Source organism: Nylanderia fulva, unplaced genomic scaffold, assembly GCF_048542155.1.
Source record: "Nylanderia fulva isolate GAGA-0341 unplaced genomic scaffold, ASM4854215v1 Scaffold13, whole genome shotgun sequence".
Taxonomy (NCBI): Eukaryota; Metazoa; Arthropoda; class Insecta; order Hymenoptera; family Formicidae; genus Nylanderia; species Nylanderia fulva.
In genome coordinates this window covers 420,159-442,154 of record NW_028189518.1, presented here as the reverse complement: position 1 = coordinate 442,154, position 21,996 = coordinate 420,159, and the positions used below count along the sequence as shown (strand labels likewise).

The 21,996-nt window shown below is 27.7% G+C and overlaps 1 protein-coding gene across 1 annotated transcript; it reads left to right on the top strand.

Moving 5' to 3' along the window:
* Positions 1–14,473: 14,473 nt before the first annotated feature.
* Positions 14,474–21,129, top strand: LOC146724458 (aminopeptidase N-like). Its single transcript, XM_085479717.1, has 12 exons — positions 14,474–14,621; positions 15,396–15,909; positions 16,220–16,696; positions 17,089–17,251; positions 17,768–17,915; positions 18,170–18,251; positions 18,739–19,109; positions 19,452–19,732; positions 19,827–20,017; positions 20,158–20,463; positions 20,552–20,621; positions 20,879–21,129. The coding sequence occupies exons 2-12, from the start codon at positions 15,416–15,418 to the stop codon at positions 20,996–20,998; spliced, it is 2,703 nt and encodes a 900-aa protein (XP_085335843.1). The 5' UTR covers positions 14,474–14,621; positions 15,396–15,415; the 3' UTR covers positions 20,999–21,129.
* The last annotated feature ends 867 nt before the right edge of the window (positions 21,130–21,996 follow it).

The window sequence follows — 21,996 nt, the reverse complement described above, 5'->3', positions numbered from 1 at the left end:
ACGCGGTCAATCGCCACTTAAAGATCCTAATGCAAGATAAGAATGAAATATTTTAAATATCTTTATTGAATTTTTTATACCGTTCATTAAATTTATCGAGGAAACGTGAATTCATTAGTTTAAAACATAGATAATTTACAAAAATAATTAACAATGTTAATATCATAAATATCTATAATGAAAAATAAAATTCGGCTCGTGTAAAATTAAAATAATTTATAAATTAAAAGACCAACTTAACACTTTGACAGATATTGAGTTTGCTTCTTACAAAGTATACATTGTTTATAACGTTTTTCAACAAGAAATATTTTAAAGAATTTTTATCGTCTCGACATAGATCTCATTACATATCATTATTACATCATGGATTACAAAATTAGACGTTTATTTAAAAAGAACTACAGAAATCTGATGTTCGGGGTTAGGCTCTTTAACGACTAATTTGAACGATCAGCCGTAATTCAAGCCAACAATTATAATGCGTTTTTCATATTATAAGTCTATATATTTTACATGTATGATATAAGTTCTGCCTTTCCAAATTATTTGATTTATGGATATGTTAGCAAAGCAATATTGGTATTGATAAAGACTGTCGTACAGTTGAAACGTTTACTAATTATTATTTGTATTTTTTATGACGTAGAATAAATTGTTAACACCTAATTAATTAGTTCGTTAAATTGGCCTTTTAATTTATAATTTATCATAAATATCATCTGATTATTAAGCTTTACCATTTTTAGATATTATTAATTTTATTTTAAAGACAAAAAATATTTTAAGTATCAAAATTACTATTAAATTAAAGAACTGAAATAATAAGAATAACATTATTTTGACAGCTATAAAAAATTAATTGAAGCATTGAGAGCAAAGAACAGGTAAATAAGAAAAATCACATTAGTTGTAGAAATGGATAAAATGAAAATTAAAATTTAAACTAAAATGAGATAGTGGTATCTAAATGTTCGAACAACGATATCTGTCCTTTAGTCGGGGCCCGATAATCGTTTATGCCGGCTCTCGACTCGATTTCCACATCGTTGTTAAAATCTCTCGCTCGCTCGTTCGCTCATCCAATTAATTGCGCGCGAAATACTTCGGCGATCGGTGTGCGTGATGGCATACCGCGAATGGTGAACAGTCGCAGGTTGTTTTCCATCGAAGGCTATCACGTGGGTACCGGCTTATACCGATCGCGGCGAAGATTAAGCCGAAGAGACGCTTTTGCCATCTCGAGTCGGCGCTTACGGTCCGCCATTGCAGATCGATGATAACTGCATATATGTGGATTCCGTCAGAATTAATTAAGCGAGAATTAGTAAAATTTTATAAGAGTGCAAAAGGAAAAGAGGATGAAGTAGTTTTTAATCATATAAAATCAGGCATTGAAGTCGCTGTAACCTCAATTAATTTATTACTTTCTGATTCCATGAATGCGCAGAAACGCATCTTCATTTTATGGAATGCAACGCAGGAGCGCGTGAAATTTCAACGCAATCATTGAATGCAATTAGAATTTATAATTATATTATTACAAATAAAACACGCGTTATCAATTGATATATAATTTTGAAAAATTAGCTTTCTTTTAAGACTCTCGTGTAGAAGCGACTTAAGGGATATATAGGCAGCACTCCGGCAGGTCAACAGAAGCATATTTTGCATTCGCTGGGCATAAGCAGCATTAACTCCAAGAATAGTGCTATGCGTGGGCGATTCTCCCACATGCCTTCTTACGCATCATACGCGCTTCATATATTAAAAGAAGTGCACTCTCGACAGAAGCAGGTAAGCCACTTTGTCGTGAAACAGAAATAAACATAGGGGTTCATTGTTTATTTGACAAGAGAATTTTTAATCTGTAAATTATTAAATTGCATTATTACATATTAAAATTAAAACCAAATGCTATCAGATAATTTAGGAACATTTTGTTATGAAATATTGAAGTAAAATTCTTTTACTAATTGCAAGTATTTGGAAAAGTAAGAGAGAAGAGACATTTCAATATATTATATATATATATATATATATATATATGTACGTACATAATTTGTATTCTTCTTCTATCGGAAAATTACAACTCCTTTTTTTGTATTATAAACATTTATTACGATAATTTGTTGATTTTATGAATACATTAAGATATCGTATTTTTGTCAAAAATTTAAAAAATAATAAATAATATATATTAATAAGAAGAAATAAATAACATATATAAATTATTTCTTGAATGTTTATAAGAAAAATGCATATTTTTATATATTAATTTATTAAAAGAAATCACATTAAAATTATCGAGGAACTTGTAGCTTTCTGCAAAAATGCCCAGCAGAGATATAATAATTAAAGAACAGTTACAAATATCTATCTCTAATGAGGTGTCACACTCTCTTTCAAAGAGAAAAGTAGCTCCCTTCGTCATTCCTCGTTAGCCCATCACGTCGTCCGAGCGGTCGGCCTCGATTAGGCCCACAGAATAAATTTCTGCGGAGTGTGGGAGCGAAGCGACCGAGGTCCTCGTCTCCAATTGACCCCACTTTGCTGTAAAATTCAAGCGACTACGCGGGCAGATTTCAGTATACGCAAGTACATGCCTAGATTTTCGCTTAGATTTCGCACAGGTGAAGCATCGTAGATCATTCCAATTAAATGGATTCTTCGTGCGTTTGTTAGAAAATAAAGAAAATTTATTTAAAAAATTATGACATCAATATGATAGAGCTCCAGTGCTCTGTACAACAAGAAAATAATAAAATTAATAGTATAAAATTTCAAAAATAATAGTGTTATTAATAGAAAAAAATATAAGTTACTTTTTATTTGCAAGCACAAAAAATTCAATAAATTTTGTGCAAGAACAAATTTAGATTTTAAAGAAAATATATAGATGTTATATTATATATTATACTTACTCCAAAAAAAGCGGTACACTTAAAATTTGGAAAAAAGTCAAATTTTAAATAATGATAATTTCGTATATAATAAAAATAGAAAGGTTTCTAAAAAATGAAAATAAAGCTTGGAATCTTTACTTTAAGAATCTATTTATTTCAATGTTGTAAGATATTAAAAATGTCGAATAACAAAACAAAGTGCAACTCAATGAGATAAAAAGCATACGATAGTACAGAGTTTCCTCTTTAAAACGCTTTTTTATTTTCATCTCGATATAATGATTTTTCGCCAAGATATTTGCATTTGAATAAAAAGGCTGCTTTTTACTTTAAATGCAAATAACTCTACGAAAAATCATCGTATCGAGATGAATAAAAAAGCATTTTAAAGAGGAGGCTCTATAAGTACTATCTTATGCATTTTATCCCATTAAGTTGCGACGTTTGACTCACGTCATGTATCTTGGCAAACTCGGACCATTAATTTTCAATTTTGCATGGTCTTGTTTTGTCATCCGTCATTTTTAATAAATTTATCTCACAACATTGAAATTATAGATTTTTAAAGATTCCAAGCTTTATTTTTATTTTTTAGAAACCTTTCTATCTTTATTATTTACGCAGTTATCGTCATTTAAAATTTGGTAATTTTTTTCCAAATTTTAAGTGTACCGCTTTTTTGTAAGTAAGTGTGTATTACATGTTATATTACGTATTATTAGAATACATTGTTGAAATTAAGATTAACGCGAATGAAAATTATATTTGCGAAACAATTCGATGAAATTCACTTATTGTCTGTTATATGACAAAATAAATCATCAGTGTTACTCCTCGTTACTCATTCAAATTACAGGAATTTGCGGAGAGATTCAAGGAATCAAGCAACTGCAGTTGGAAATTTTATTGAAATATTTGCGGATGTGAGCGAGACGAATATTTTCAAGTTGTTTCCGAGTACACAGATTGGGATGTGGCGATAAATGCCACAAGAATATTAAAATATATATAAAATAAAATGTACACGAAATAAAAATATATGACAAGCGACGAGTGTTAAGGATATCGCGACCGGTGACACAAAATAATAAATAAATAAATAAGCGTCTAGCATGACGAAGGTAGATTGTGATTTCCGAACAGAATAAAAAGCGAAAGTCTTCAAAATAATAGATAGGCTAATCACCTAAAAATAAAAATAAGGTCGTGGAAAAATCGAAAGAAGCAAGACAATACGCGGCCTCGAAGGGCAGATAGATTTTGACTCGCGCTCGCGATACACGGTTTACCTCGGTGGAGAGTTAAAGTCTGTATTTGATATAATCCGAATAAACGCAGTGAAAGACAATATAATTATAACACCTAATAACTATTCCGTCTTAACGATCCTCTCCCGATTCGCGATATTGATAGAACAATAATTATCGAGCTAAGCTACACACTCGCCCAAAGGGATACCAAAAGCTTAAAAGAAAGCTAATTTTTCAAAATTATATACCAATTGATAACGCGTGTTTTATTTATAAATATTGCTATTATGTATAATGTTGCACAAACAAGTTTTCGAAAGAATTTTTAGCTTAAAAATTGTCTCATACATAGTAAAATATATTTTAAATTAAAATTTACATTTGTGACATTATTTATCATGTTTAGATAATTAATGACTTATTTTATAAAAGGAAGTTCGATAAGAGGGCTTTCACAAAGGCTTTGTAGCATTGCACGTATATTAATTTCTCGACATTAAATTCATCTCCACTGACGTCACGCAAAAATTAAGATTGTTATCACAGCCTTTCCCTCTTCCCTTCTTATAAAATAACAAGTCAGTCTTGTTACGCACAAATATAGTACTTAAATAGCGTAGTGGGTGGTGGGTTTCGTGTGGATAAGTCTTTAAGCATTAATTGAGACAAGAGCCGCGCGTTGGTGGTCTAAATTCTTCGTTATTCTGGGAAAACTATTTTAAGAGATGTATCTACGACAATTCGCCAAGTCCAAGGAAACGACGGGTAAACGATGACGTGCATTGATATGTAGGTTTTCTCTATTTGCGATATTTCGCTACTATATCTCATAGCGTTTTATTGCATGATCTGACATCACGTCTTTCATATCGTATTTATTTCCCTTTCGTGTGTTGCGTGACATTGCGAGGTTTAATATTTAAATAAAATTTATTTATCTATATATTATAAATGCGGCTTTATTATAGCTTATAACACAAAACTCTGTAAAAGAAATTAAAATGTATCGAAATAATCGATACACAAAAAATAAATAATAAATAAACTTTATATTATTTAATTTCTCTTCATATCATTATCAGCATTTTAAGATTTAAAAAAATTAAATTTATAACTTTTTTATAGGAGTAATAATAGTTTTCTCACACAGTATATTATGTAAATTCTTTTGTAGATTTTAATATGTTTATTATGCTTATTATGTGTTTTTTTTCTCTTTTACATACATAGGTATATAATAAATTATTTAGATATCGTGATTATTTATTGGTGAACTTCATGCCTTCCATATGCTAGCTAGTTGCATGTTAACTTGCACATATCAAATTGTGATAACAGATATTTTCTCTCTACTAATAAAATTAATTAAAAAATTAAGTAAAAAAAATTATATAAAATATCTATATTAAAAATTATATAAGAGATAACTATATTAAAATAAATATATTAAATAACATATTAAGTAAAAATAATAAATCTTTATTTAAAAAAATCCCAAGTATATTGCAAATTTATTTATTATTTACGACAAACTTGTGCCGATCGTTAATTCAATAAATCATAGTTGCGGACTTTCATAGTCGCCGTCTAGAGTTATTAATGTCAGACGTGTCCAATATCATTTAGATTAGCTCGAAATTGTCCAGCTCGGGCACTACTTTCTCGATCGTGTCGGACGAGAAATGACACCCACACGTGCAATGCCGCGTCGCGTCTTAAGTGGTTTCAATGAAAAAAGCGCGCGTCCCATTCCCGGGGTCCGAGGTCCCCGACAGTTGCATTATAATTACTACAAATTGAATCGTTTAGCCGCTTTTAAGGTCGTGAGATAGCGCCCAGCAGGAATGAAAGGCGCCGAATAAATCCATTGTTGCGTTTTTTATGTCTCTGTGTGTGTGTGTGTGTGTGTGTGTAATGCAATGAAATTGTCGGTAGATAATAAAATTGCCTTTACCAAGAATACACTGCATATTTTGTTCTCGTTCGTTCATATCAATTACAAAATAATTATTTGCTTTATCTTTATTCTTAAAACAAAATACTTGGTTAGTTTATGCAGATCGTTGAGAAATTCATAATTTGCATTCTCTGCATATATTCGAATCACAGAGCACTCTTCATTGACAGGATTTCTTCTTGTCGTATATTCCAATGATATTCCGGATCTATTATTCGACGTTGCTGTCAATTGAGCGATTTGCATATAAATACAGACTCGATCTCGTTATGAACTTGACGTCAAATACTACTGTGTTTCTTGATTACAGTTTTTATATAGTTCTAAACATATTATTTTATTTCTGAAAAATTATTAGCAGCATTAATTAATTATGTATTATTAATTTATCTTATTCGGTTAAAGGTATACGACACCAACAATTTAATTTGCTATGATTATTACAGTGAACGATTTTAGTTTAATCATATCTAATATTATATCTCATTATTTTTTAATAAAAATTATTGAATTATATTTCTCAAATTTGTATTAATATTCTACTATCAGTATTCTATAATAGTTTACTACACTAATAATAATTTGCTATCATAATTAAACTTGGTAATAAAACTGATTGTGAGTTTAATTTATGAATCGACACAATTACTTTTACTTGTAACTTCCTATTGTATTAACAAATTTGCTCATAAATATTAAATTTATATAGCATATATATATATATATGTGTGTGTATATATATATATATCATTTTGTTTAATCTAACCGAATATAATTACGCATGCAAAGCGAAGTTATATTATATTCTTCGATAATAAAATCTAAAATATTACGACGCATGCATGCAAAAATTATTATTGCAATCAATGCATAAAAAATATATCATTAATTATGCAACGCATAAAAATTTATTTAAATCTTTAACAGAAAATACGAACAAAGAAATAAAATTTTTTATAAAAATCTTTTGTGATCAAATATCTACGCTTTTATTAGACTCGCGCAAAACTCTACACTCCATATATCCATCACGCTGCGCGGTTCACGCGACACTGATTCTCGTTCGAGATATCGCGAGCGCAAGACCGAAGTCACGTGACTAGTGGATCGACTAGTCACGTGACCACTGATCACGTGACTACTGATCATGTGACCATCGGTCCCGCGCTCGCGATACCTCGTACGAGAATCAATCCTGCGCGAACCGCGCAGTGTGATGGATATGTGGGGTGTGCTAATCTGATCACGTGATCAGTTTCGCACGAGACGCGCAACGTAGCGGACGCGTACAAACGCATGAATCTAATGGAAGCGCGGATATTTTGATCGAAAGATTCTTGTATTAAATTATATTTTTTGTTTTCAGTTAAAAATGTATATACTGAATTTTTATGAATCACGTAATTAATAAATATATTTCTATGCATGCATTGCAATAATAGTTTTATTGCGTTGCAATTTTTAAAGTTTTATTATCAAAGAATAATATAACTTTGTTTCGAGCACGTTATTATATTCGATTAAATTAAACAAAATAAAAAATATATAAAAAGATACATATATACAAAATAATTATTAAAATAAGAATTCGGCGAATTAAAATTATGTACATAATTGAAATTCGGCGAATTAAAATTATGATCATATTTATAACATCAAGCAACTGTCATCGCGAAGATTAACAATTAAATCATTAAATGTTTAATTGATGTGTGGCTTATATCATTTTCGGTATTCACTTGTCTTCAAATCTGCTGCTCAATAAAGTCTGCAAATGTTCATAAATGTCTTGTCCTTCGATAAAAAATTTATAGCCACTGCCTCATGAGAGGTCAATAATTATCGGGTTAGTTGTAATTAATGTTTCTCGGCAATGACATAAATTTGTAATTTTTTTATATATACATTTATGAGATTTCTCGTAAATGTTTTTTATATTACAGTAAAAGTGTCAACTTTTCGTACAAATATCATCTTTTCCATGTGACTACAAAAAGTGACGGAGAGATAATTAACGATGTAAATTACGTCTCTTTAATTATATCATCTTAATTATTCTGATTACTGATATTGATAAGTCCAGCGAGATCGTAAAACCAAAAGTTGCAATTTTTAATAACGTGGCTTAATAATCTAAAGTTTGTTACTGGAAAAGCCAGCGCAACTATTAATGTTGTGCAAAGCAGAGGTAAAATAAGAATTTATTAATATTTGTACCGCTCATTTACATATTATATAAAGATTAGCATTAGTAATATAAATTTAAAAAATGAAAATATTTATTTAAAGCCATTCTTTTTGATTAAATTGCATAAATACTAATATTGTTTTAATATTAATTTAAATTATATATTAATATAAAGCAACAATTTATTTATTGTTAACTAAAATTATATTTAAAACATGTTTGATTGATATTTTATGAATTACAATAAATACCTTTAATGTATATCTTATTAAAGATTTCCAATAATCAATTGAAATAATGTATAGTACGGACAGTATAATGCACTTAACTTCAAATATTATTAGTTTTATTTTAAATTTTTGACTAGCTTTCAAAACTATTATATTTTTTATATTATAATAACTTTAATACCTCTACATATTATAAATAAACATTTCTCACGTTTTTGCATTTATTATAGTCTTATAGAAAATTAATTTCTTAAAATATTTTATTTAAACAATGCAATTTAGTACGATTGTAATAACCTTTATTTGAAATGTGCGTCCACTACTACGTGTATCTAATGATGCTGCGCTTTTTGCACATCCTGTCACGATATTTCGCGCGATCGATTTTACTTGGCATAGCTAGAAGAGAACTCGCAATGTAAATATTGCTTTCGCCCGCGGCTGTCTCTCTCGCCGAGCGGAGGTGCAGTCATGAATATTCATGCCGGTAATGACGCGGATAATTGTGGTGCTCGCATGGATCTTAAAGAACTCTACACAAGGGACTACATCTGTCTATCTCTTTCTCCCTTTCTCTCTCCTGCTCGCACCTTCTTTGCATGCCCTCGGGACGGATGCCCGTGCGCGCGTAACTCGGTGGTTAATTCAACAACCATCGGCGGATTGGAAAACATGATTGCAATCACTCCGCGGCACGAAGGTGGAGGAAACGAATAGAACGAGCGAGCTCGCGCGCGACTCGGCGGATTATGCGAAAGGAATATTGAACGTGCGAGCGAGCGAGCGAGCGAGTGCCGATCTAAGGCAATAAAGATGCCATCATCCGCGATTTGTTTCAATATTAACAAACCTCGCGCAGCTTAATTGACTTCATTCCCCGTACGATTGTAAATTATAGATAGGGAACAGTATAGTGGCAGCGGTGCTATTAATGTGCTTTCATCCAGTCTCGATTAACCGCGGAAAACGCTTAAATGAAAAGGTTACGGCCCAAAATTTCTTGAAAATCTTTTGGTAAAATAGGATTTGAAAAAATAGATTTTTTGAAAAAAATAAGTCTTAAATATCATTTTTTATTTATTTTTTAAATATTGAAAACGTGCAACTTTCAGCTTAAAATAAAATAGTTTATATGGCTTATGATGCAAAACGATTCGAGTTTGATGCCTGTTTTAAAATTCGATACTTTGTCACCGCAGATACGAATTATATAAGTTAACCAATTAAAATAATTTGTACGCTTGTATGTTTTTTATTGTTTTGTATCAATAATTTGTAGACAATATACCTATACTATCAAAATATGTAAGAAATTGAATTTGTTGCTTGTTTTATTGTAGAATACTAGTATCAAAATATAATTCGCTATAATTATTACATTGTAACGATTAAATTATTGATAATCGATACGAAACTACTATAAGGAAAAATTTTTGTCTTAGCAATTATTTATTATTGCAAGTAAAAATAGAAACAACGGGAATAAAAATTAGAAATTATCCTTTTCTATTTATCGATTTACAAATATTAAGAGTCATATATATATTTCATTCGACAATCTAAGTTTTCCTAATAATATAAGCAAAAATAAATTATAAAATTAACAATTGCTTTATCACGAATTTTTATATTAATCTTTCGATTTTACACAAGTTATTGTATTGTATTATATTAAAAAATTATAATGAACAATTCTTTATGATTTATCTTGAAGGATTATTCTGAATGGGAAACCAAGTACCCAAAATGCGTCATCGGGTCTTCGTGTAATTAAGAAAAAACTTTTAAATATTTTTCCTACATTTCCTAGCAAATTCCATCATAATCGAAAGAAAGGGATTCGTGAAAAAGATCCTTACAAGTGAGTGGATTGGAAAAAGGTACGGAAAAAGGAGAAGAAAACGGCGACAATACAGAGGACTACAAAGTGAAACGTTTCAAGCACCCACGCGACCAGCCAGTCCAGATGAACTGTTTGTATGTTTCAATAAATTTACGAGCGGATCGCGGCCTCGCGCCACGGAGCCGTCGTATATTAACGGCTGAAAGCCAGCAAATGAGATCCGGGAAACATTACAATTACCATCGCAAACAATATTCCGCGGCGCTCGGATCCGAGAAAACGGTTATTTACAGCCCATTATAGTCATGGGACAACCGAGACGAGAAAGGAAGACACAACGTGCGCGAACCGCCTCTCGACGACACGCGTCGTAGACACCAGAGCAAAGGAATTTTGAAAATGCACTTCTTTGATCATATGCATAGAAAAGAAGGAACTTGGTGTGACGACAAAAATAAAAATTAGATTATCATTGCATTAAGATTGTTAAAAAATTAAACTTAACACTTTATTTAACACTTTCAGTGGTGATCATTTAAATATAGATTATCGAAAAAAAATATTTAAATAATTTTGTTTAAATAAAATATTATTTCAAAAATTATTCTTTGTGAGGACAATAGAGATAGAGAAGTTGAAAAAGAAAAAATTACAAATACATTTGGCAAGTATATGTATTTTGTGATTAAATATTACATTAGTGTCATCAAGAAGCAATCAAGGATGAAAAGAAGAGGAAAAAGATTCGAGAAAACGTCAATGACAACATGCAGTTAATGTTGCTTTGAAATATACAAGATATTAGAAATATAAATTTAATGATTTATAGATTTATTTTATTCGTTACGTTATTGATTTGTGATTAATGGACAGGTGAATTTAAACGTAATTTAGGATAATCAATGATGATTAACCATTCAAATCTTTATTAAAAATTTTTGTTTGAAATAAAAAAATCGCGCAAATACTTTTATATACTTCATTGTTCAAGAATTATATTATTATTATTATGTTTTGTTTTGTTCATTTTAGAACATTCTGTATAATAAAAAATAGTTTATATTTATAAATATATTTATTTTGTACATACTATTTCGAAGCACCCTTTTTTTGTTTGTACTTACAATCTATAATAGTATGATCTATAATATTCAATAATTTAAACGTTAATTAAATATTAATTTAACATATTTTAATATTTAATTTAATTCAATCTTATCTAAGTATATTATAAGTATTTTCAATTTAATTTTATTACAATGGTTTCTATATGAGATCTATTAAGAATTATCTAGATATTAAATTTGTATCACATTGATTTATCTTCAAAAATAACTTGTTTTAAAAAACAGAGATATTTTTAACACAATTAATTCTCTCAGAAGAACAAACCGAAAACTTTTTTCATTGCTTGAAATATAATGAAATGCCATTAGTTTCCACGTGAGACACGATGATTTACGCTAAGTTCGCTGTCATTTTGATACAGCGCTGCCGCAGATTATAAATTTCTGCTAAGTTTTAAATATATAATACATATATATCTCTTATACACACATATACACACACAACACCGACAAAACTAATGAATGACATAATACCTCGCGAAACGTCACAAATAAATCGTGGACGATGTTGCGGGGTCCTCATTGTATACGAGCAACTACTTGCTGCCAGTTGCTACTTGGTAGTTTAGCACGTGGAACCGACAGTTAAAAGAGAATTTTTCTCAAGTTGATTCACCAACTCACGCATACCATTTGCCGCCTGAAAATAGAAACGCTCCATCAGCCTGCAGATCGTTTCGCGACATGCTGTAATACGTCATGCTTAGTCGCGGATTAGAAAAAGCACGTCAATGCAACTGGCTATTACATCGATGACCAATGCAAATCTCTAATAATATCTAAATTCGCGTATCGAGAAAGTTGTAACTATTATGCAATGTAAATAAATATGAATATACGTGGCGCACATATACATATGGTTATTCGTTTATTTATGTGTTTGATTATAATCTTTACCATAAGAATGACGTAAGTCGAATGATGCAATGGAATGTACATATAATTCTATGGGTTACCTACTGAAGAAATGGGAAATGTACTTATTCTCTACGGATTTATTGATTAAAATTTTACATTAATAACATGGCTTTAATATTAAATAGAAATTTTATAGAGAGTACGAATTAAAAATAATTAGTAAAAAAAAAATGTTTAGTCTTCTGTTATTAATTTTTAAAAAGATTGTGCTCTTTGAACTCCAATATATTATTTTAAAAGAAAGTCTAAGAATATGTTTAACATCCATTTACAAAATATAATTTTAAAATATTACATGTTAAATATAAATAATATATATATTTAAATATAAAATCTGATATTTTTAAATATTTTAATCTTATTGTCATTAACATTAAATTTAATAATAAACATCTGACATAACAGTAGTTAGAAAATCTTTTAAAATATGTATATATAATAGCTGTAATATGTTATCAAAAGTAGGAATTATCAAAACAGCGTTATTTTTTTCTTTTTGTTATTCTCTATATAGTTCTGCCAATAGAACACTTAGATGTTAAAAATTTAGGCCACATTCAAAACATCTCTTAATATTTCACCGCAAAATTTATAACATATTTAGATGCCGTGATAGAATAGTAAGATAAGTCGCGCGATTCGCGATTGGCGAATATGCATGTATTCTTATGCACATGCAACCCTCGACAAAGATTTATGTGCGAAACATAACATGTCAATATCACCATTGTGTGAGCATTCGGTAACTTGGTTAATGCTTCATTATCGCCAATATAAAGTCAAATAAAAAGTGATCATTATGAAGGAATTTCTCTGCAACTTTTTAGATTATATTTTTGTTTTATATAAAATTATATAGATCCACGTTTCTTGGTTTTTCTAATGCATATAGGGTCGTAGACTGACAATTTTGACGTCAAACGATCTTGCAGATTATGTATTTTTTCAAGTATCCACGATGATAATTTTTGGAAACACTACGCCCTCTCATAACCAATCAAGCGGGTCCATATCACGTGAAGCATAAACGTCGCGAGTCAATCGAGCGGTGAATGAGGTCATACTTCCGATAATTCCAGCAACCGGATCGGTCCGATCCAGTCGGTCGCTTGCGAGAATGCGGTCGGCATCTAAATAAGACACAATCGTACCGAACAATCGCATACCGTCGCTGCTACATGTCGTGTAAGACTTTCTAGCGTCGTCTTGACCGGCCTTGCTAGGACTACCGGCAGTCAAATCGACCAGCCGCGACCAGCCAAGCCGGACAGTCTCTCGGCTCCGTTCGACAACCTGTTGCTTTCAGGCGCCACGTGTTCGCCGTTGTGCGATATATCGCCCGATTGGAATGTCAGTCTCGAACGCCCTATTGCCAAAAGAGATTTCATTAGAATTTAAAATTAATTTCATACTTGAAATTTTTGCAAAATGAAAAAAAAGCCTAGCTTTGTTACACATCTCGAAACTAGAGAATTATTGATGATCACACATGTATTTTTCAGATCTTTATGATCGTGTCTTATTAATCTCTCTTTGGAGAACGAAATTCTCGCTGACATCGTTCAGTTTGTTTTTCTCAAGATCCGCATAGAATATACATATTTTTAAATGTAATTTATTTTACATCATTCATGTGATCTGCACAAGCCTTGTTGTAAACAAATTGTACTTTCATTTTAATATAATGAATATAATTAGATAAAAAAAGAGAGAGAAAGAGAAAAAAATAATCAGAAATGTATTTGATTTTAAAACAATAGGTATCTATAAATGTTTATAACATTGTATATAGGTATATGTATTTTTAATAATATAAATATATATACATGTATATGTTTATATATTTTGCTGTACTTTTCATATAGGTATATTTAATACATTTTTAATTAACTTTTTAAATTTCAGTTGTTATTGGTTCTAAAAACCTTTTGCTCTAAATTTTGAAATAATGTTATTGAAATTGTGATATTATCTATAAGAATAAGTACAATCACAAAAGCTGTGTTTACATAATACTACATGTTTATAAGTCACATGTTACCGGTATCCTTGTCAGTGTTCGATAACCTTTCGAGGTAGTGACATGGCAATCGTACAAATATATTCGCGACAGTAAAAGGTTGTGGGGACGTTAATTACTGCTAATTGTTACGAGAAACTTTTTCTAGATTGGCAGACAATTTTAACAGGGTGAGGTACAAGGTGAGTTATTAGAAATAAAATATATTAGAAATACATTTTTTTCTTTTAATATAAAAGAAATATGTGCACAATATAATTTTAATTGTTCCAAAACGCGAATATGATAGGCACATAGTTCTATTTCCACAATTCTATTTTTTCAAAAAATTACGTATATATATATATTTATTAGCAAGTTTAGAAACGTTTTGCATTATCCACATTTTTTCCTATAATAAGTAGTTATAATAAATGTTCTTCAAAATTATTCAAAATTATATTAAACTGATTTTATTGAGCAAACAAACAATTACAAATAAAAAATGTCAATTTGTATTATTAAGAAAAATGTATAATGTCATAAGAAATAAGTACAGAATATTTGTTAGTTATTTGAACTGCGTTCGATTTATTTGTGTAAGATAAAATATCTAAGAAAATTTAAATTTAAATTTCTGGTTTATTTTCAATTGTTTGTTTAGTTATATTCTCCTTGATAAAACGCGAAGAGCAAGCAACATGTGATAAATTACATTATAATGCGTGATGAAAATAAAAAATTGTATTATAATCTTTAAGATAATTTTATTATAGCACAGTATAAAAATTACATGCGTGTGTATACAACACACACACACACACACATACACGCATAGTATATCAAGATTGATTGTATAATATAATTGCTATATGTAATTGATCTTTCCTTTTTTCTAATAATTACGCAATAAAAGCATATACATGCTGCATTTTATTTGTATTTGTCTTTTTCTAACAGAGAATATAATTTTGCAGATACCTTAATCAATATTGGCATGGCAATCCTAAAATTATTAATAAGCCTTTGTATAATTATTGCTGCGGTGGCTTTCTCAGATGAAATTTGGACAGATGAGGCACAAACCGCAATTAAATATCCTTTATCAGATAATATAAAACCGAATTATTATAACATTGAATTGATATTACCTATCGAAGAAGATATATACCGCGGTGAATCAAACATCAATATCGATATTTATGGAGAAACACAACATATAGAACTGCATTTAGTAAATCTGGTTGTTATCGAAGCTACATTAGTAATTAACAAAGATGAGTTACAAGACTCCAAGAATAATATTAAAAAATCGGCTTATAAACCAATACAATATTCATATACTCATGAGACAAATATTTTTATGATTTATTTTAACGATAAAATATTACCAGGAAATTATAATTTGAGCATAGAATTCCTTGGTAAAGCAACTAATAATACCAAAGGTCTCTTTAGAACTTCCTACAAAAATGATGAAGGAAATACAATGTTAGTATATGTGTTTAAATATTTAGAACACTTTTATATTTGTAATCACTATTTATAGTGATTTATCATTGAATTTATTTTAAGCATTTATATTTGCATTTATTTAGCGCTTTAATTATTGCATTTATTTTAAAATTATATATATTTAAACAAATATTTTCATATATGAAAAGAGATGTTTTCTTATAAGATTAATATTAGATTATTTAAATATTCATAAAACATACGCGATCTCCAATCGAAATATCTTTGTCCTAATAATAATCGCAATTTTATTATTTAAAAAATTGTTCTCATCAAATTGTGACAGATGGTTATTCGCAACATATCTACAGAAAACTGGAGCACGATATTTATTTCCATGTTGGGACGAACCGAAATTAGAGGCCAAATTTACGATTGCCGTAAAGTACCCTCAAAAGTACACGGCTTTGTCGAATATGCCGATACGAAACGAATATAACGTTGAAAATGGCATGAAATGGACACACTTTAAAAGCACTCCTATAATGTCTCCTCATCTTGTAGCGATTGCGATAATCGGTTATAAAAGAAAAACTAAGCTTTGGGATGACATTGGTACACCTAATTCTCATTATTCCAAATTATGGTTTAGAGAGAAAATAATATATAAATTATTTACATATTACAACTTTATCTCTTTCACTTTCAATTTGCAACATAATTGGAATATGTCAGATTTGAGTATAATTCCAAAAGTAGATTATATTGCAATTCCGGATTTCCCGGAAAAAGTTATGGCAACTTGGGGACTTGCAGTTTACAGGTAATAAATAGAAAAGTATAAAATTTTCTCTATCCCCCTTTTCCTTTTTTCTCTTTTTTTTCTTTATATAAAGAGTCGAAAAGCTATTTTTACATTTTACATTTTAAAATTTTCAAATATAATAATATTTAAATATGACATATGTTTACATTAATTATAAATCACATACATCTAGCAAACTTATCACATAAATCTCTAAAATATAGAAAAGCAAATGCTGACTTATTTAAATAATCTATACTTTTTCAAGCGATTAATGAAACTAATAAATCTAATAAAATTAATCGCGTTAGAATTTAAATTTTATGTTTATTATATTATACAATATAATGTATATTATAATGTTTTACCAAAATTTTTGGGAATTTTTAACCGATTTTAATAATTTTTAGAGAAGCAGATATTTTTTATGAACCAAACAACGTAGACATTACGAGCAGAATAAAGATGGAGTACTTAATAGCACGTAACATGATAAATGAATATCTCATTGATATTCCATCTTACTTAAAGGAGGAATTTGGAAGTTTCGCTCTCGCATATACTTACGATAAGGTAATATTTATTATATTCTTAGTGCTAATTCACTTAGGCAGTTAAAAGAATGCTTGTTGCAATTGTTATGAAATAAAAAATGTTTATGTTTTTTTATATTTTTATATATGTTTTTTACGTTTTTGTTTTGGTAAGATCAAAGTGTTGATTATTTAACTTTTTAATTTTTTATAAAAAATTTCCAAATATAATTTTAAAATATAAAAAAAAAATATTGATTTGTTAATACTTTCTAAAAAAAAAATATCTATTAAAAAATAGTATGTATGTTTAAAGTTAAAGTACTTATTGTTAGTAGAAAAAGAATGCAATTATTCTTTTTCATTTTTTCTGCTTCTTTATTAAAATCTTACAACAAATATTTAATTTCGAAATAATTTTTAGACATAATTTGCATTTGCTTCAAAAAGATATTGCTAATGCGAGTTATCTCTTGATTAAATATTTATTTATTATATTAAAATCTTTGATATTAAAGGTTTATTTTATTTAAAAAATATAAAATTTTGTCTTTAGATGTACAAAAATTCTCGGAGAATGGATTTACTCGTAGTCGAAAATCAACATGAATCTCTCCGATTAAACTTTTATTTTAATAGAAATTTCTTACAAACCAGCAAGCTGCTTGAAATTAATTCAATTCCTTCTTTTCGTTACAATAATGGTAAGGCTAACTGAATATAATTAAACAATAAATTCTATAAATTTTAAAATATAAATATTAAGTTTGCAAAAGAACAAAATAAGAAAAAAGCAATTTTTACTACATCAGTTATACATTATTAATGTTAAAAAACACTTTTCTAATTAATTTAATTTAGTTTGTCTATGCAAAATCAATTAGTTAATAAACTTATGAATATTATAATAAATTTATAGTTAAGCTTATTTAATAACATCATTTAATGTGAATTGTAGTAATTCCTATATTGCGGATGTTGCAACATTTACTTACCGAAAATGTGTTCCAAAAGGGTATGAGTATGTATTTAAAATTAAAGTAAGTAAAATTATTTATTTCAGTATGTATTACACATAAATTATCAAGCATATTTATCCTATAATATTAGTTTTAAATTACATTTGCTCTGTAATATCTTTATTCTTAAAATTCATCCAAATTTTATTATAAATATTTTATTAAAAAAACGAGATTAATGTTGAAATTTTTTTACGTAATTTTTTTACAATAAAATTATTATTACGCGTATTTCAAAATCAAAACCCAATATTTGTATTTTTTTTTTGTTTAAAACAAATTTAAAACAAGTTTAAAGCAAGTTATTTTGGATGTGTGTATGTGGACAAAGAGTTAATGTGTAATACATTTCTTATATATTCTTTATATATATGCATTTATATAACGTACATATATATGTTATATGTTTAAATATATATAACTATTAACTTTCTTTCCTAATTCAATTTATTACAATATTGTAATAATATTATTTTACAAATTTATATAGTTTATTTTTATTTTATAGACACTTTACGAAACCCAAAGACTTCTGGCAATCTATGGAAAAAACTCTTAATGAATGGGATAAAGAAAACAAATGTAATTTAACAGAAAAAATGAATGGTTGGATGAATCATAAAAATTATCCTATATTAAAAATAATACCCAATTATGCTGGTTGCATAAATATATCGTTAGAAAATTTTGATTCAGTTGATAGTAACAAATATAATTTATGGATACCTATAACTTATACTACACAGAAAAATCCCGATTTTGATAAGACTTCATATCGTGATGTCATGTGGTTCTCTACGTCGCAAAAAATATTATGTATTGATGAACTCAAATATTTTGAAATGAATGATTGGATTATAATCAATTTACAACAAGCTGGTAAATATTAATCAATAAATTTATTATACTTCTATGTTTATTTTATGTAATTGAAATTTTATTTTATTCTATATTTTTATTCATATATCTCTTTTACTTCTAACTAATGTAAATTTAAAATAATGTGTTATAATTAAATAAACATAATAATATATCACTTTAAATATATGATATATTACATTAAATATATTAAATATACTTAATTCTTAAATTTCTTATCATTTTTTATACTAAAATGCAATGTAATTTTCTGCTTAATACGCTAAAAAAATTCTGATCTTTTAAATATTCTGTTATAATAATGTATAATAATAAAATTTATTTATATTTATTATATAACAGGGTACTATCGTGTCAATTATGATACTGAGAACTGGAACAAAATTGCAAAATATCTAAACTCTATGGAATATACGAACATACATGTTCTCAATCGAGCACAAATCATCGATGATGCATATCATTTCTTAACGACCGGTCAAATCGATTCTTCTATATTTTGGAAACTCGCGAATTACCTACCGCAAGATAAAGATTATATAGCATGGTATCCTATGATCAAAGCTATTGAGTATATGTCGAGTGTTTTTCCATTACCAGATAGAAGAGTTTATAATCTCAAGGTAATAATTAATGTCATAAATGAGACTATATATGGTGTGTAATAATTATATACATATTAAATTCATATTTTATATTATTTAATAATTTTTGTAGACAAAAATACGAAATATACTGGATGAGCTTCTTCAGAATATAGGATACGACGAAAATATTACGGACCATTATTTTACTAACTATCTAAGACAAGAAGCAGCAAAATGGTCATGTGTTCTCGGTAATCCTAACTGCCAACAAACAGCAACTTCTAAATTGCAACAGCATCTCGAAAATCGAACAATAAATAAGTAATTTTTTTTAAATTCTTAAATAAAGAAAATACCATTTTTCTATTACATCTTTCATGCAACATGATTTATGTGATATTTGATCAAGATAAGTAAACTAAATTTTTATAATTTTTTATTTTTTTTTCTCAATATCGTAGACTTTTGCCGTGGTGGGAAGAATGGACATATTGTAATGGTTTAGCGATGTCGGGCGATACTACTTGGAACAATGTTTTTAAGATACACACAAAAGAGTCTAATGATAAATATTTAAAATTTTTGTCTTGCTCTGAAAATATTAATATCATTCAAAACTATATTAAACTGATGATATCTGAAAAATATAATGGAAAAAAAATAACAGACAAGGACCGTCTCCACAGTTTTCATTCCATTATTTCTAAGCATACAAAGAATAACAGCATGCTTGATTTTATTTCATCACATTTTGAGAAAATGCCAAAGTATTTATATCTTTCTTCATAAATAAATTCTGTTAGTAATATCATAAAAGTTTTTTATTAATTATAAATTTGCTATTTTTATCTGTAGAGAAATCAGTAAAGCTGCAGCACTAATTGAGATTATTAATCATGTGTATTCTGAGGAACACCTCGATGCGGTAAATTTTGCAAATTAATAATAATAATAAAATCTTTATTCTTAATAATTAGTATTTTTCAACTATACTTATTTATAATTATACTATTTCTATTTTATCTGTTTTCATATACAATATATATATATATATATATATATATATATATATATATAATGACGCGTCAGATATTCGAAAATGTTCAAATAAAAATGAAACTCTTATAATGTAAGAGAATAAATTAACTATTCATAAAAAATGTTTAAATTAATTTTTTTTAGATACGCAAATTCGCGAAAAATTTTGCAAAAGAGCTGATTTCGGATGTTGAACGCAAAATTGAGAAACGTTTATCCGAAATCAAGGATCAAATGAACTATCTGCAAATACTTACAAATTAAGTTTAACTTACAAATCAACTAATTAACTAAATCAATAGAAACTGATAATCTTATACATTGTTTGTAGGCATTTATTTTATGTTTAGAAATTAATTTAATTTAACTTTATTATTAAATTTTTATATTATTTATATATTTTTAATATTATATTTTATCCATCTATTATTAATAATTCCATTACTTTTCTATTACATTTTTTTTCTTTTTAATATTATTTTTAGTTGTTAATACTAAAAACAAACAAAATTTATTATATAATTAACATGTTATAATTAAGGTTAACATTAATTATTAATTTCTTATAAATAATAAAAATTATTATTATTAATGTTAAGAACAGAGATTTATAGCATTAATATATAATATTAATATTAAATTGTGATATTTTTTAAATTTTAATATTAATACAATATTAATGTTTATTTTTATGCATATATCAATATTTATAATATTTATATTATTGTTTAATAGATATAGTAAACTTATAATATGTTAACATTTTTAATAAATGGATGTATAATAAATATGCTGCCTGTACAATTTATCATGTATTGGGTATAATAAAAAAATGTCTAATAAAAAAAGTTTCTGATAACACTACCTCTTTGATGTAATTTATCCTAATAATAATGAGATAATTATATTCATACTCTTCTGAAAGAAGAAATTGGTTCTATTTTGATAGAGAATATTGAGTTTACCAGCTTTACCATAAACCGCAGAACTACAAATCACTGTAATTTAAGAAATTCGCACTCAAAGTTTTAATAACTTGAATATTGTTTTAAACTAAAAAAAATGTTATTTAATTTAAAATTCTAAAAGATTTATAACTTACAAAAATTTATAGCTTATTATTACACTAACAAATAGAAATATTTAATAATTTTGAAAATTTTGTATTAATTTTGCAAAAGCTATATAATATATCGATGATAAAGCTATATAATATATCGATGATAAAGCTATACATATAATATATCTGTATATACAATATA